Below are 16,408 nucleotides of genomic sequence, written 5' to 3'. Positions count from 1 at the left end.
TACCGGTTGTAGTGTTTAAATGGTGATCAACAGTATTGAGGTGATGGATGTTGCTAACCATTTATTGGCTAAATTGTTTTGACAGTATGAACAATTATTGTAAGAAGCAACTTAATAAAGATGCAAGGCATGAATAGGAAAATACATAATGCAATGGAAAAAAAAGAAAATGAAAATGTGTTCGACCAGTAATAAAATTACTGGTACAAGCTAATGACAATTTTGGTTCTTTGTACAGAAAAAATAAAAAATAGGAAATAACAAGACATTATAAAAGCCTATCAAAGCTGATGGTAAGTTTTCAAACTACCACCCAGGAAGTAATTTTAATGCCAAAGGCATTTCACACTCTAAAAATGGAGAACATAAAGGATCCCCTTGGTTTATCTACAAGTTAGTCCTGCTTCGTGTCTTCACCAACTGTTGGTCGTCCCTGAGCAAGTAAGCGCTTTGTTCTCTCGAAAACACCAAAAAAGATTGAACCGCCAATCCCTATCCACAGCACTCTTGGTCCAATACCCTGGAATAAACATATATGTAAACAAAACTTGCATCAATCAGATTGCCTGCAGCAACAATCACATCATACCCTGATTTGTAATGACTTGAGGGGACCACAAATTCATTAAGTTGTAATAACATGAGAGAACTTCCAGATTAATCATGACTTCATACATAGAGAATACTTCCCAGGAAGTAGATAATGTTAGTCTAGGCATATCTATACAAACCAAAAAGGGACTACTAGTCTCTTTTGTTTTACCTTTTCTTTTATTGAAATTAAGGACAAGTCTTTATGGCCCCTGGAAGAAGGAAACTAAGAGGGTTATTTTAAAAATATGAAGTTATAAAGAGTGAATTTCATTCCCCAAATATAAATGCCTGAAAACAACTTTCTAAACTCTGACAGATGTTCAAAGCGAATACCAATCTCAGAACCCTATCCCAAATGAACCCACCTCCTCACACCTAGCTAGCTCCCTCAAAGATATATTTACTCGTTCCATCCACACTACCCACATATGCTCTCATATCACATCTTGCCAATACAGTTCCCCTCTTTCTGGCCAGCAAAGAGCTTATATTTCTCTCCCAACAATGCATTACATGAAGCTGGGTTATCTGAGTACACATTTTTACTTCCCAGTCACCATATTGATGTTATAGTCAAATGTAAGTCAAGTCAGCATATTAGTGAGGTCGAGTCACAGTAACTACAAGATTCTTGATGAACAAGGCATAAGACTAAACAATCAATTTCACTTCCCCTAAAAAACATAACTTACTATTCAAAAAAAAAAAAAAAAACATAACTTACTAGAATTGAAGAAAAAACAAATTCAATATTAAGAGCACAACATTTTGCATAATTTTTTAATTAACTTTTCAAGAGCAATAAGATACATGGCAATCATATTTTATATTTTTATATTACAAGGGATATAAAGGCTCAATGCATACCTTCAAAAGAGCGGGAGGTCCTTCTTCCCTCACAATAGTCTGAACACAGTCAACAATTCCTTTGTACTGGTTGGCAGATCCATTTTTGCAAAAAAAAAAAAAAAGGGAAAGGAAAGAAAAAGGAGTCCAAACAGTTGGAGGCACATAGCGTGTTTAGTTATCAAGGGGAGACAAGTATCATGCGGAATAGCAGATGGCCTTGCCTGTACCATTAGTCTAGTTTTAATCACATCAAGGGGAGTGGTTATAACTCCAGTTAATATTGCACCTAGAAGAGTTTGATATTAAATGTATCAGATAATTGCTTTAGGTGAAACACATGGATAATTAAGTTAACTTTAATCGTAGTAAAAGACAATGAACAGGACTCTTCTATGAAGACAATCAGACAGACAGGAACTCGTCCCAACCAAACTAACCCAATGAAAACTCAGAATCAAAGACATAAAGTAATTTTTTTCACCAGAACTTATCATATTTATCTCACAATACATAAGAAAGACAACACACTATTGTTGTCTGATTATCCTATGTTGCCAACATTAAGTGCACAGAGACAGTATGATACCACTTTAGTACTCTATTACGATTTATGTAGGAATTATTCAATCGTACACAGAATTCATTAAAAATTTAACCACTTTTTGAGAAGTTTGCTCAATGCACAAAAAAAAAACTGATCCCAGGAAGCATGTCTGTGTCAAAATGTTTTTGAGGTTTCATTAGTGTAACAATCGAGCATCCTGAGTTCTTGAGGCTAATTGCAACAGTAGCCGGGTATACTTCTCAGACCACTAACTCGATAGTCAAGTTTCCATGAAGATTTTTTTATTTTATTTTTATAAGAAAAAGAAAAGGAACTAGACAGAGGAATCTCTACGGCACCCGCGGTTTAACTTATCAAATAAGATTACATTAAACACCAAAATGAGACTAATTTCGTATTCACAAGTAGCTTGAGGAAATCTTGTATCTCAGGTTTGCTAACTGGGTCTGCTGCAAAATCAACTTCTCTAAAAATGTGCTTGAGATTGATGTCTTCAAATTATGCGCTAAGGAAATTGATATCAGCTGTAATCGCTTTGTTCCCATGAAGGATATTGTGGTCTAAGTAATTTCCTTGGCATCAAGTACGAACGTCAAAAGATATTGTTGTCATCTGGCTTTAGAATTGGAAATTGCGGTGCAGGGCATTTGGGTCTATATTCAAAAAGCAGTGTGGTCATAGTATTGCAGAATTAATTGGTGCATGCCACTGATTTTGGGTTTGGGTGACGCAGGCGTTGTCGAGATTGTTATTCATTTGGAATGGAAGCTTATGGATTTTCAGGGAGGATCAGCACAGTATCAAAACAAATTGACTGAGGTATGTACATCTAATAGTTCTCCTTAATCTGTTTCAGTTGTGTTAAATTCTGGAATCTCTATTGTTTTCTGAATTCTAACTCACTCATCATCAGTTTTATTTCTATAACAGTCCTTATTTCATTGATTAGTTACATGATCTTTGTTCCTCTTGATCGAGTTGTCTGCTATCTAAGCTTGCTCCCAAAGTCAAGAATATTTTATTTGAATAGTTGCCATATGCCTTTAGCCTGTGCTTAAATGATATATAAGTTATGTGTTCCTGATATGAGTGCATGTAATTTTGGAGTGATATTTGATACATATCCCTTTGGGCACTTCATATATTATTAATTTCATCAACTATTTCATTTAGTTGGCAGGTTTCTGTAAATGTCCATTACATGTTTCTTTCAATTTGTAATTTACATATGAAGTAGTGCTTTGTAATCTTAGTCGGTAAAATCTTTACTTTGATTGCTTTATATGTAATCATGAACGTGATTGGCCTGATTCAGGGTCCTATTATGATGGAATGGATTCAGGTGTAGAATGTGGTGTGCTTGCTGAGACCGTGTTTTACGTTCCAGCTAAGAACTGAGCTAAATATATGTAATTTTCACAAGTGCATTTTAGTCAGTCAAAGTAGTTTTCTGATTTGGATTTCATTATTTTGGTTGGATATAGGATAATAACTTATAAAACAAATGATTTGGTTCTCTGTTTCCTCTGCTGTTTTCTGTAGTGCATTTTAACCTTAACATTTGATTAGCAGTATCTTTGTCCTCTTCTTTTCCCTCCTCTGTAATGCAGTATCAATCAATTAGACATAATGCCCAAACTTCCTAATATGACATAAGATTGTTTGTGGTACAGTGGAATGCCCTGTTTTAGTTTGTCATCAATTTGCTGTTGCTGCTGTTGTGATGGGTGCTCTCTTCACCTAGAAATGCCATGCTGCTCCTGCTGCAGTTCATGCAGCGGTAAATGCTGTGGTTTATGCAAGGATTCATGCTGCAGTCCATGTAACTGTAATTCGTGTTTCAGTTGCCCTTGACTACCAAAGTGGCAATTGCTGCTCATGTCCCCGATCCCGTTGCTACAAAACTAGTTCATGTTCATGCAGCAGAAATTGCTGCATTTTTCCATCTTGATCGTGTTCTTGTCCCGATTGCTCTTGTTTGAATTGTTTTAAATGGAAATGCTCTTGTCCTAAATGTCTGAAGGTACTGCCTTGTTGCTGTTGTAAAATAACCTGCTGTAACCCTTGGCAGTACATGTTTGTAGTATTCATGACATCTCTTATGGAAGCTCTGTATCATGGCTTTTCATATTAAACTCAAATATTCAGGTATTCATAAAATTGAGTCTATGAAGTAAATTTTATAGTATTGACCTCTTCATTGTTGGTTTTCTGATGAGGAAGTGTGTTCATTATCATCTGCAATTACTACTCTCGAGTCTCCTAGTCATTCTGATAAAAAGCTTTAGAAGCCATAACTAGGCTCAGTTTAAGTTCTTAGGTCAATGAATCTCTATCATCCATTTCTGGACTTCTGGGATATAATTTCTATGTTAATTCATTGCTAGAATAGTTTCTTGCTCATTGGTTTTGATGAAAATGCAGTAGCAAATGGAACTATATTATATGTAAGCAACCTCCATTATGCAATTAACACAGTCGTGTCATTCTATTACATTAGTTTTCTAGCCAAGGCATTTGCAGTTCTTTCATGACAAGCTACCTAACCTTTGAACTGCCTTCCTTTTAGGCAATGCCATAAGAACACAAACTCTCCCAACTACTGGTTTGAAGAATGAGTTTACCTCTTAAATGATAGTTGACGGTGGTTGACGAAAAGGTTGACTATGGTTGACAAAAGTTGATGATAGTCAACGATAGTTGATGATAGTTGACTAAATGTTCAAATAGTTGAAGAATGAGTTTACCTCTTGAATGATAGTTGACGGTGATTGACAAAAAGTTGACGATGGTTGACAAAAGTTGATGATAGTTAACGATTTTGTCAAAAATAGTTGAAGAATGAGTTTACCTCTTGAATGATAGTTGATGATGGTTGACGAAAGGTTGACGATGGTTGACAAAAGATTACTATAGCTGAAAAATGAGTTTTAACTCTTGAATAATAGTTGACGATGGTTGAGGATAATTGACGAAATGTTATATATGTTACTATGGTTGAGGATATATAAGTTACTATGATTAACTAAGTGGATTGAATTCGAAACTATTATGAAGTTGCCTAAATTTTTTACAACATGCATAAAATAGTCTAATAATCTCACCAAACGGTCGGTTTCTCCATTTTCGTATGTCTAGATGGGGTTGCTCAAAAAGGAAATAGATATATAAATATAAGATTATGCAATATTCAAGAGTTAAAACACATTCTTTAACTATCGTAATCTTTCATCAACTTTTGTCAACCATCGTCAACCTTTCGTCAACCATTGTCAACTATCATTCAAGAGGTAAACTAATTCTTTAACTATCGTAACATTTTGTCAACTATTATCAACTATCATTAACTATCATCAACTTTTCGTCGACTACCGTCAACTATCATTCAAGAGGTAAACTCATTCTTCAATTATTGTCAATTGCCGTAAACCATTATTAACTACCATTCAAGAGATAAATTCATTCTTCAACTATCGTAACCTTTCGTCAATTATCGTCAACTTCTGTCACTCAACGTTAACATTTCGTCAACCATCATCAACTACCATTCAATAACAAACTCATTCTTCACCTATCATAACCTTTCGACAACTATAGTCAACTATCATTCTAGAGGTAAACTTATTTTTCAACTATCGTAACATTTCGTCGACTATCATTCTTCTTCTTTTGAATACATTTTATTCAAGTTATTAAGTCTTAATAACCTTAATCATTTGACCGAACCGATCGACATCATAACGATGACGGATTTTACCGAATTTCAGACCCGAAGCATAAAATAATGTAATTGGCACATCTGACAGAAGGTTTCTCAAGTGTACGATCCGACGACGCCCTTGCTCTTTGAAGCATGTAGTGAAAAAAATAGGGTTATTAAGCCTTAATCGTTTGACCGAGCCAATTGACATCATAACTATGACAGATTTTTACGAATTATGGACCCGAAGCATAAAATAATGTAATTGACACTTCTAACAGAAGGTTTCGCAAGTGCACGATCCAACGACGCCCTTGCCCTTTGAAGCATGAAGTGAATAAAAATAGGGTTATTAAGCCTTAATCGTTTGACCGAGCCGATTGACATCATAATGATGACAGATTTTTATGAATTTTGGACCCGAAGCATAAAATAATGTAATTAGCACATCTGATGGAAGGTTTCTCAAGTGTACAATATGATGACGCCCTTGCTCTCTGAAGCATGTAGTGAAAAAAAAAATAGGGTTATTAATCCTTAATCGTTTGACCGAGCCGATTGAAATCATAACAATGACAGATTTTTATGAATTTTGGACCCGAAGCATAAAATAATATAATTGGCACATCAAACGGAAGATTTCTCAAGTGTACGATCCGACGATGCCCTTGCTCTTTGAAGCATGTAGTGAATAAAAATAGGGTTATTAAGCCTTAATTGTTTGACAGAGTCGATCGACATCATAACTATGATGGATTTTTCCGAATTTTGGACGCGAAGCATAAAACAATGTAATTGTTACATCTGACGGAAGGTGTCTCAAGTGTATGTTCCGACGACGCCCTTGCTCTTTGAAGCATGTAGTGAATAAAAATAGGGTTATTAAACCTTAATCGTTTAACCGAGCCGATCGACATCATAACGATGACGGAATTTTCTGAATTTTGGACCCAAAGTCTAAAATAATCTACTTGGCACATCTGACGGAAGGTTTCTCAAGTGTACGTTTCGACGACACCCTTGCCATTTGAAGCTTGTAGTGAAAAAAAAAATAGGGTTACTAAGCCTTAAACACTTGACCAAGCGGAACTTACATCGTAACGATGACTGAATTTTGGACCCGAAGCCTAAAATAATGTACTTGGCACATCTGATGGAAGGTTTCTCAAGTGTACGATCCGACAACGCCCTTGCCTTTTGAAGCTAGTAGGGAAAAAAAATAGGGTTATTAAGCCTTAAACGTTTGACCGAGCCGATCGACATTATAACGATGACGGTTTTTTTTTTCCAAATTTTGAAGCCAAAGCCTAAAATAATATAATTGGCACATCTGACGGAATGTTTCTCAAGTGTATGATTTGACGACGCCCTTGCTCTTTGAAGCATGTAGTGAATAAAAATTGGGTTATTAAGCCTTAATCGTTGGACCAAGTCGATCGATATCATAACGATGACGGATTTTTCCGAATTTTGAACCCGAAGCATAAAATAATGTAATTGGCACATCTGACGGAATTTTCTCAAGTGTACGATCGGACGATGCTCTTGCTCTTTGAAGCATGTAGTGAATACAAATAGGGTTATTAAGCCTTAATCGTTTGACCGAGCCGATCAACATCGTAACGATGACGGATTTTTCTGAATTTTGGACTCGAAGCCTAATATAATGTACTTGACACCTCTGACGGAAGGTTTCTCAAGTGTACTATCCGACAAAGCCCTTGCCCTTTTAATCTTGTAGTGAAAAAAAAATAGGGTTATTAAGCCTTAAACATTTGACCTAGACGATTGACATCATAACGATGACGGTTTTTTCTGAATTTTGGAGCCAAAGGCTAAAATAATGTACTTGGCACATCTAACAGAAGGTTTTTCAAGTGTACATTCCGACGACGCCCTTGCCCTTTGAAGCTTGTAGTGAAGAAAAATAGGGCTATTATGCCTTAAACGTTTGACCGAGCCAATCGCTATCATAACGATGATGGATTTTTCCCAATTTCGGATCCAAACCCTAAAATAATGTACTTGGCACATCTAATGGAAGGTTTCTCATGTGTACGATCCGATGACGCCCTTGCTCTTTGAAGCTTGTATTGAATTAAAAATAGTGTTATTAAGCCTTAATTGGTTGACTAAGTGGATCGACGTCATAACTATGATGAATTTTTCCAAATCTTAGACTCGAAGCATAAAATAATGTAATTGGCACATCTGACGGAATGTTTTTCAAGTGTACGATCCGGCGACGCCCTTGCTCTTTGAAGCATGTAGTGAATAAAAATAGGGTTATTAAGCCTTAATCATTGGACCGAGTCGATTGACATCATAACGATGACGGATTTTTTTGAATTTTGGACCCGAAGCCTAAAATAATATACTTGGCACATCTGACGGACGGTTTCACAAGTGTACGATCCAATGATGTCCTTGCCCTTTGAAGCTTGTAGTGAAAAAAAAAAAGGTTATTAAGCCTTAAACGTTTGACCGAGCCGATCGACATCATAACGATGACCTTTTTTTTCTGAATTTTGGAGCCAAAGCCTAAAATAATGTACTTGGCACATCTAACAAAAGGTTTCTCAAGTGTACATTCCGACGACGCTCTTGCCCTTTGAAGTTTGTAGTGAACAAAAACAGGGTTATTAAGCCTTAATCATTTGACCGAGCCGATTGATATCATATGATGGATTTTTCCCAAATTTGGATCCAAAGCCTTAAATAATGTACTTGGCACATCTAATGGAAGATTTCTCAGGTGTACGATGCGATGACGGCCTTACTCTTTGAAGCTTGTATTGAATTAAAAATAGTGTTATTAAGCCTTAATCGGTTGACCAAGTGGATCCACGTTATAACTATGACGAATTTTTCCGAAATTTTGGACCCGAAGCATAAAATAATGTAGTTGGCACATCTGACAGAAGGTTTCTCAAGTGTACGATCTGACGACACTCTTGCTCTTTGAAGCATGTAGTGAATAAAAATAGGGTTATTAAGCCTTAATCGTTGGATCAAGCCGATCGATATCATAACGATGATAGATTTTTCTAAATTTTGAACCCGAAGCATAAAATAATGTAATTGGCACATCTGACAGAATTTTCTCAAGTTTACGATCCGACGATGCTCTTGCTCTTTGAAGCATGTAGTGAATACAAATAGGGTTATTAAGTCTTAATCGTTTGACAGAGCCGATCGACATTGTAACAATGACGGATTTCTCTGAATTTTGGACTCAAAGCCTAAAATAATGTACTTGACACCTCTGAAGGAAGGTTTCTCAAGTGTACGATCCAACAACGCCCTTGCCCTTATAAGCTTGTAGTGAAGAGAGAGAGAGAGAAAAAAAGAGTTATTAAGTCTTAAACGTTTGACCAAGCCGATCGACATCATAAGGATGACGGTTTTTTCCGAATGTTGGAGCGGAAGCCTAAAATAATGTACTTGGTACACTAACAAAAGTTTCTCAAGTATACGTTCTGATGACGCCCTTGCCATTCGAAGCTTGTAGTGAACAAAAATAGGGTTATTAAGCCTTAATCACTGCCCTTCGAAGCTTGTAGTGAACAAAACTAGGGTTATTAAGCCTTAATCATTTGATCGAGCTGATCAGTATCATAACAATGAAATATTTTTCCCAATTTTGGATCCAAAGCCTAAAATAATTTACTTGGCACATCTAATGGAAGGTTTCTCAGCTATATGATCTGATGACGTCCTTGTTCTTTGAAGCTTGTATTGAATTTAAAACAGTGTTATTAAGCCCTAATCACCGAATGGATCGACGTCATAGCTATGACACATTTTTCTTAATTTTGGACCCGAAACCTAAAATAATATACTTGGCACATATAACGGAAGGTTTCTCAGGTGTATGATCTGATGACTCTCTTACACTTTGAAACTTGTAGTGAATAAAAATAGGGTTATTAAGCCTTAATTGGTTGATCAAGTGGATCGCCATCATAAATATGATAGAATTTTTTGAAATTTGAACTCGAAGCCTAAAATAATTTATTTTGGACATCTAATAGTCAGTGTCTCAAGGGTATGATCCAATGACGCCCTTGCCATTTGAAGCTTATAAGGACCAAAAAAATAGGGTTATGAAGTCTTGTTGGTCGATTGAGTAGATCAACATCATAATTTGATGGAATTGTCCGAGTTTTGAACCCGAAGTCTAAAATGATGTACTTGTCACATCCAACAGATGGTTTGTCAAGTGTACAATCCGATGATGCCCTTGACTTTTGAAGCTTGTATTGAACGAAAATAGCTGAAGTTTTGACTATAACCATATCTTCTTATCATGATAACATCCAAAAATCGATTTTGATAAATTCTATTTCCTTCACCTTGTTGCTTATGGAAGGTATATTTTTTTTATATAACTAGTAAACAAATTAGACCACATTAGTAGACATATAATGATTTTGTGCGATCCAAAAAATTGAAATTGATAATCAATAAATTTGACATTACCCATCTATTTATAATGTATTAGTAGGTACTGTGTAAAAAAATTAACCCGATCCACCGTCATTTTGACATCAAAGTATCAAACAAAGGTCAACCCACATACACTTCCCTAAGGGGAGCTGAACCTCGAGGAGATAAAATTTTCTATATAGCTCATACCCACGATAGTGTGTGAGCTGACAAATAAATAAAAAAAATTGTGAAGGAGTGGTTATGACCATATTAGTTTTATGTGGTATTTAGGATTTAAGGTTGGCCTAGTAGATCGAGATCCAAAAGACGACGAAAATGGATGAAATTTTGACCATAACCATATCTTCTTATCATGACAATAAACAACGGTCGATTTTGATAAATTTTATTTCCTCTACCTTGTTGTTTATGGAATGTATACTTTCGATATAACTAGTGAATATATATATATATATATATATGATTGCTTAAAAGGTTCGAGATTTATTATGTAATCTCTGTAATTATATTAGATGCTTGAAAATATTTTTCTTCAAATTTACCTTTCACGTCCGCATTGTCACTTTTGAAAGTCGATATATTCCTATATATGTAATGAATAAGTTATACAACATTAGTAGACACATTGATATTACTTTCTAATAACCAAATCAAAATTGATAAATTTTGTTTTCAACCTTTTATATGTATCCACTGAATAGTTACACATGTCGTTTGAAATTATTGGGATGGTTGTTGGTGGTTACGGCATCGGTCAACTTAATAGCTACAAAACTAACTTCCGTTACAAACTTAATAATAAGTCTCGACGAGGTTATCCTTAGAGAAATCTAATATGTAATTATAAGGTTTTAAAATTATGGTAGACCAAATTGATCGAAGTCAATCCGAAAACAAAATTGACTGAATTTTCTACAATAGTCATAAAGTGTTACAATGATCTCATCAAATGATCGGTAATTATCAATTGAAAACCAATGTATAATCAGAGTCACATATAGTGACAATCATATAACACTTAATGCTAGTGTTAAAATAGATAAATAAAGAGTTAATTACTGTTTACTCCCTATACTTTCAGGGTTTCATCGTTTCAGTCCCTGACCTTCGAATTTCACCTAAAAAGTCCCTGAACTCTCAATTTCCTCTCAATTCGTCCCTGCCGTCAATCCTCCTTCCAAATTGTCTGTTAAGATGCTGATATGGCAACTTGAGTCGACACCTGGCGCCAAGTGGATCCACGTGGGTTGTAAAATGACGAAAACAATCCTGCCTCTATTACGGTGTGTTCGATCTGATATACTCAAAATCCTATTCCTAAACTCCCAAAAAAAACCCTAAGATGTGAATTTGTGAGAACGGAGCCAATCTCTTCCCCGTTCCTAAACTCCCAAAAAACCCAGAATCCGGCAACATTGCAAATCGAAAACCGTAAATCATAATCAGATTACCTATCATTTGTTACTAGGAGCGAGGAAGGCAACCTGAGTCGAAGAAGAGACCGACGTTTTATGGTGGCGACATGGTCGCGAACAACGCTGATTTGTGGGTTCCTGGAGCTGCAGACGGGGAGAACGTGAAGGATGAAATCCCTAATTATGGTAAGTTTTGGAGGGGAGCTATTCATCTCCGATATGAATGGATTGAAGATGACGAAATCTAGGGTTTTGAAATCCAAAATTGGGGGTTTTAAAATTGGTTAGGCCTTCTGTTTCTGGGTTATTGCTATGGGATTGCTGGTAGCTAAAAATGGTTTTTCTTAGTGTGGTGATGGTTTCGAGTGCTAGGGTTTGATTAAAAATTGGGGATATGGTATGCTTTGTGGGTTTCTGGGTTTCGAGAAATATGGCTTGTTGTATTGAGTGGTAATAGAGATTGTGCCTACTATGTGTGTGGGTTTAGTTAATTGAGATTTGCATTCGGTGGTTGTTGAATTTGCTAGGTTGGCTTTTAATACTGTCGAAATTGTGGTTGGGTGTAGGTTTGGCTTTTAATAGGGGAAATGATCATTTACCCGATTTTAGGCTAAAAATTGCCAACTTGCTCCACCAACTGTTTTTTAACCCCATTTACCCAAAACACTCTAAGGGATTATTTCCCCTTTACCCAATTAATTCTTTTTTATTTTTTTTTGAGACTTGTTTGCCCTCTCCTTCTTTTTCACTTAAAGGGAGAAGTCATCCTCCACCTTGCCGGCCTCCGGTGACCAGTGGCAGGGCGCCAGCGACCGGTGACCGGAATCCGGCGACCGGTCACCAGAATCCGACGAACGGTGACCGGAATCCGACCACCGGTCACCAGAATCCGGCGAACGGTGACCGGAATCCGGTGACTGTGACCGGAATCTGACGACCTGCGATCGGTCCCTAATAATATCCAGTAACCATATTATTGCCCCCCAGTAATCATATTATTGCCCCCCAATAATCATATTACTGCCTCACAAAAATCATATTATTGCCTCCAATAATCCTATTATTTGTCGTCCAGTGAATTGTATGAACTCCCAAAACCAAAATGAATACACTACAGGCACAATTGATCAATTTATAATCAAATTATTGGCTCCCAATAATCATATTAGTGCCTCCCAATAATCATATTATTGCCCCCCAATACAAAGTCCAATGTCTCTACTGCCTCCCAATAGACCACCAAAAATGCACAATTTTGTAGGATTCACAGATAATTTGACTTTAATACACAGAAAAGAACAGGTAACTTATCAAAACACCACACTATAGTGATCCATGTCCATCGTATCAAAGTCTACTGGGGGCCAATAATGTGTCTACTGCCGAAAAAAAAAATTTTAAAAAAAAATCAGGATGCCGGAAAAAAAAAAGTCCGGGCACCCAGAAAATGCTCTGGGCACCCACTTCTTCTTCTCCTCCCATCTTTGACTTCGACGGTTACGGATCTCCCTTCTCCGACTTCAATGGGTGAGGCCCGAGACCCATTGCAGAAGCAGTGACGGGAATTGCCATGGACAAATAATCAAGTTATAAGACAGATTGAAGATGGGTGAGACCCGATACCCATAGCAGAAGGAGTGAACGGAATTGCGAAGAGTAGCATAAGCAGAGCAGTGGTCTACACCAACCTGTTATCGGCCTTGCCGTCGATGCTCTGCATCTAGACTTAGTTTAACTCTGATAGTTCCGACTGGAGCTTCAGGGTGATTCCGGAGTTCGACGCCGCACCGGAGGTGAAAAGAGAGCTTCAGGCAAGATTTGGAGTTCGAGGCCGCCCCGCCGGTGGAGAGAGAGAGCTTCAGGCGTGATCCGGAGTTCGACGCTGCACCGCCACACCGGAGAGAGAGAGCTTCAGGCATGATCTGGAGTTCAACGCCGCACCGGAGAGAGAAAGCGCTAATCCTAATTTCGACGCCGCACCGGAGGTGCGGATGTGGAGAGAGAGAGAGAGAGAGAGAGAGAGAGAGAGAGAGAGAGAGATCGGTGAGGGGGGAGGAGAGAGATTAAAATGAGGGTAATTATGTCAGTAGAAGTTAGATTGGGTAAATGGGGTCAAAAAACTCTTAGTGGAGCAAGTGGGCAATTTTTTGGTTAAAATTGGGTAAGTGGTCACGGCCCCCTTTTAATATTGTTGTTTCTGTGTGGTTTTTGGTTGTGGTCCTAGTTTGTAGTAAAGTAAAGAATTGTGCTTGTCTTTGTCTCCCATGTGTGAAGAATATTGGCCCTATAAAGGCTTTTTTGTTTGGTTCCTTTTTGTTTTCAACTATTCATGGAGGCAGTTTGGTTAACTGTTTTTTGCATTGACTAAAGGTTTTTTGTTGACCATTTTCATTGACCAACTCTTTTTAATTGACCATATGCATTGACCAACCATTTTCATTGTTGAATTTGCAGAACATCCAGACTATTTTACGGTTAAAGTTGATCATGGAGGGTGCTTCAGGCAGGGCACATACGTTGCTGGAAAGGTGGATTACTTTGATAACGTAGACAAGGATAAGATGTCCCTTGTAGAGGTAGAAAACATGGCTAAGCAACTCAATCCGGGATATGAAACCAAAGAACCGATTATTGGTATAGGTGTGGGGATGAAACTGATGAGTTGATGAAATTGGAAACAGATGCAGACGTGATGGTTATGTGTACAGCTGTACCCCATTAGCGGTTGGTCATACTTTATTTGGACCACATGGAGCTTAAAGGAGTGTTTGGGGAAGAGGATGAGGGCTGCTTCATATTTGAAGATTTCTTTTTCAGTCAAAAAGGTAGATGTGGGGTGGTAGAAGAACTACCGGATGAACCAACAAAAAAGCCAGGTGTGGTGATTAAAGAGATACCAAATGAACCAAGACTAGGAAGAAGCAAGGGAATTGAGATCAGAGAGGTTGACCAAGACCATGTACCTACTCAAGCAAGCACAGCTTGTGGTCTTAATCCAAAGGACAAGGGAAAACAAAAGCTCTTGGAGTATACTTCAAGTGGTAAGCAAGGCTCAACTGGAGGGAAAGTGACAAGTGGTGGAGGGCAGTCTAGTGGTGTACATAAGTCATGTGGAGGGCAGTCTAGTATGCAGGGGCTGTCTAGTGGTGTAGAGAATGAAAGTTCAGGTTTTCATGATGTAAATATCGATTACTTGGATGCTATTCAGACCTTTGGTGGCTTGGAAGGGGTTTCTAATGATGGGGGCAGTGAGCAAGGCAGATATGATGAAGGGGACAGTGAGGAAGTCAGTTCTGGTGGCAGTGAGGATGAGGACTATGACCCCCAGGCCAATGATGAGGAGTATAAACAGTATGGGGATGAGGATTGGATGGATGGAGTTTTGCATGAAGAAGCTACACAAAGAACATCTAAGGCTTGTGTAGGGCTTTCTAGTAGTTAATTAAAGGGAAAGTGAGCAAGAAAATGTGACTGAGTTTTTGGATAGTGAGGCCATGTTTGGTTTTCAAGATTCTGATGATGAGAATTTGGGTTTTACCATAAATTTTGATGGGGAGCTTGAAGATGAAGGACTGGAATTCAATCCCAAATCTGACATGAAGAAACCAGAATTTAAACTAAAACAGAAGTTTGCCACATTTCAAGTATTGAGAGATGCATTGAGGGAGCATGTTATTCAAGGTGGATGGGAGTATATCTTCATCAAGAATGATAAGACAAGGCTGCGGGTTGTATGCAAGGAGGAAAATTGTCCCTTCTTTCTGTTTGCTTCCAAAATGCAGCATGAGAGCACTCTCATGATCAAGGGATATGATGGTACACGCAAGTGCACAAGAAAATTTAACAATAGCATGGTGAAGCTTAGATATTTGACAGCAAAGTTTAAGGACCAGATTGTGGTTAATGAGACTGTGAAGCCAGGTATGAAAGTTCAAAGTCTAAATGTGTTGTCCATTTGTGTTGCTTAATTATGTTTGCAGTTGTGTTGCTTTACCATATATTAAAGTGTGAATTGTTTGTTGTTGCAGAATCTCTTGCAAAGACAATGTCATCAAACATTCGAGCAAGGGTTTCCAAGTCAATGGCATATAAAGCTAAAAGGGCAGCTCTGTTGGAATATGAGGGAAGCATCGATCCGAGAGCAGTATGCAAGGCTATGTGATTATGGCAGGGAGCTTCAGAGGGTTGATCCAGCAACCTCTATTGATATTAAGTGCAGTTTTCCTAAGGGTAGCAAGATACCAGTTTTTAAACGGATGTATATTTGTTTTGGGAGCTCTCAAGAATGGCTTCAAGGCTGGATGTAGATATGTCATTGGACTAGATGGGGCACACCTGAAGGGACCTTTTGGGAGGCAACTGTTAATAGTTGTAGCAGTTGACGCAAATAACACATCATGGGTGGTGGCATATGCGATGGTGGAGTTGGAAACCAAGGATGCATGGATCTGGTTTCTGGAGTTATTGGTGAAGGATCTAGACATTCAACATGAAGGAAGGGGTTGGGTGTTTATAAGTGATCAACAGAAAGGTTTAATACCTGCATTTGAAGAGGTAGTCCCAAGGGCTCACATTAGATTTTGTGTGAGGCATATGTGGACAAAATTCACAAAGCTCTTTCCGGGAAAGGTCATGAAGGATCAAATGTGGGCTTGTGCCAAGGCAACCACCTTGCCTTATTTTCAGAAAGAAATGAATGAGATGAAAAGCCTGGATAATGATGCCTACAAGTGGATGACAGGTACTTGATTAGCTTTTACTTGCAATGTTCCATTTTCTTTACAATATGATGTTTTTCATCACAACCTAATTGATTATGTTTGCAGCACCCGA

At 37.7% G+C, this 16,408-nt stretch overlaps 1 protein-coding gene across 4 annotated transcripts in view; it reads right to left on the bottom strand.

The window, feature by feature from the left end:
• Positions 1-35: 35 nt before the first annotated feature.
• The window catches only part of LOC133724446 (S-adenosylmethionine carrier 1, chloroplastic/mitochondrial-like), a 41,593-nt gene continuing 25,220 nt past the window's right edge, over positions 36-16,408 (bottom strand). For 2 of the 4 annotated variants that reach the window (XR_009853684.1, XR_009853686.1), the window contains exon 10: positions 383-520. Coding sequence is in view for 1 of the 4 variants with exons in the window: in XM_062151188.1 (XP_062007172.1) it covers positions 395-520 (126 nt within the window). In the remaining 3 variants the exon portion in view is untranslated. Of the gene's footprint in view, positions 521-16,408 lie in introns of all 4 variants that reach the window. The other 2 variants (XM_062151188.1, XM_062151191.1) reach the window with 2 other exon arrangements.

This window comes from Rosa rugosa, chromosome 1 (assembly GCF_958449725.1).
Source record: "Rosa rugosa chromosome 1, drRosRugo1.1, whole genome shotgun sequence".
NCBI classification, from domain to species: Eukaryota; Viridiplantae; Streptophyta; class Magnoliopsida; order Rosales; family Rosaceae; genus Rosa; species Rosa rugosa.
The sequence above is the reverse complement of the archived record's forward strand: the minus strand, read 5'-3'. Positions and strand labels throughout refer to the sequence as shown.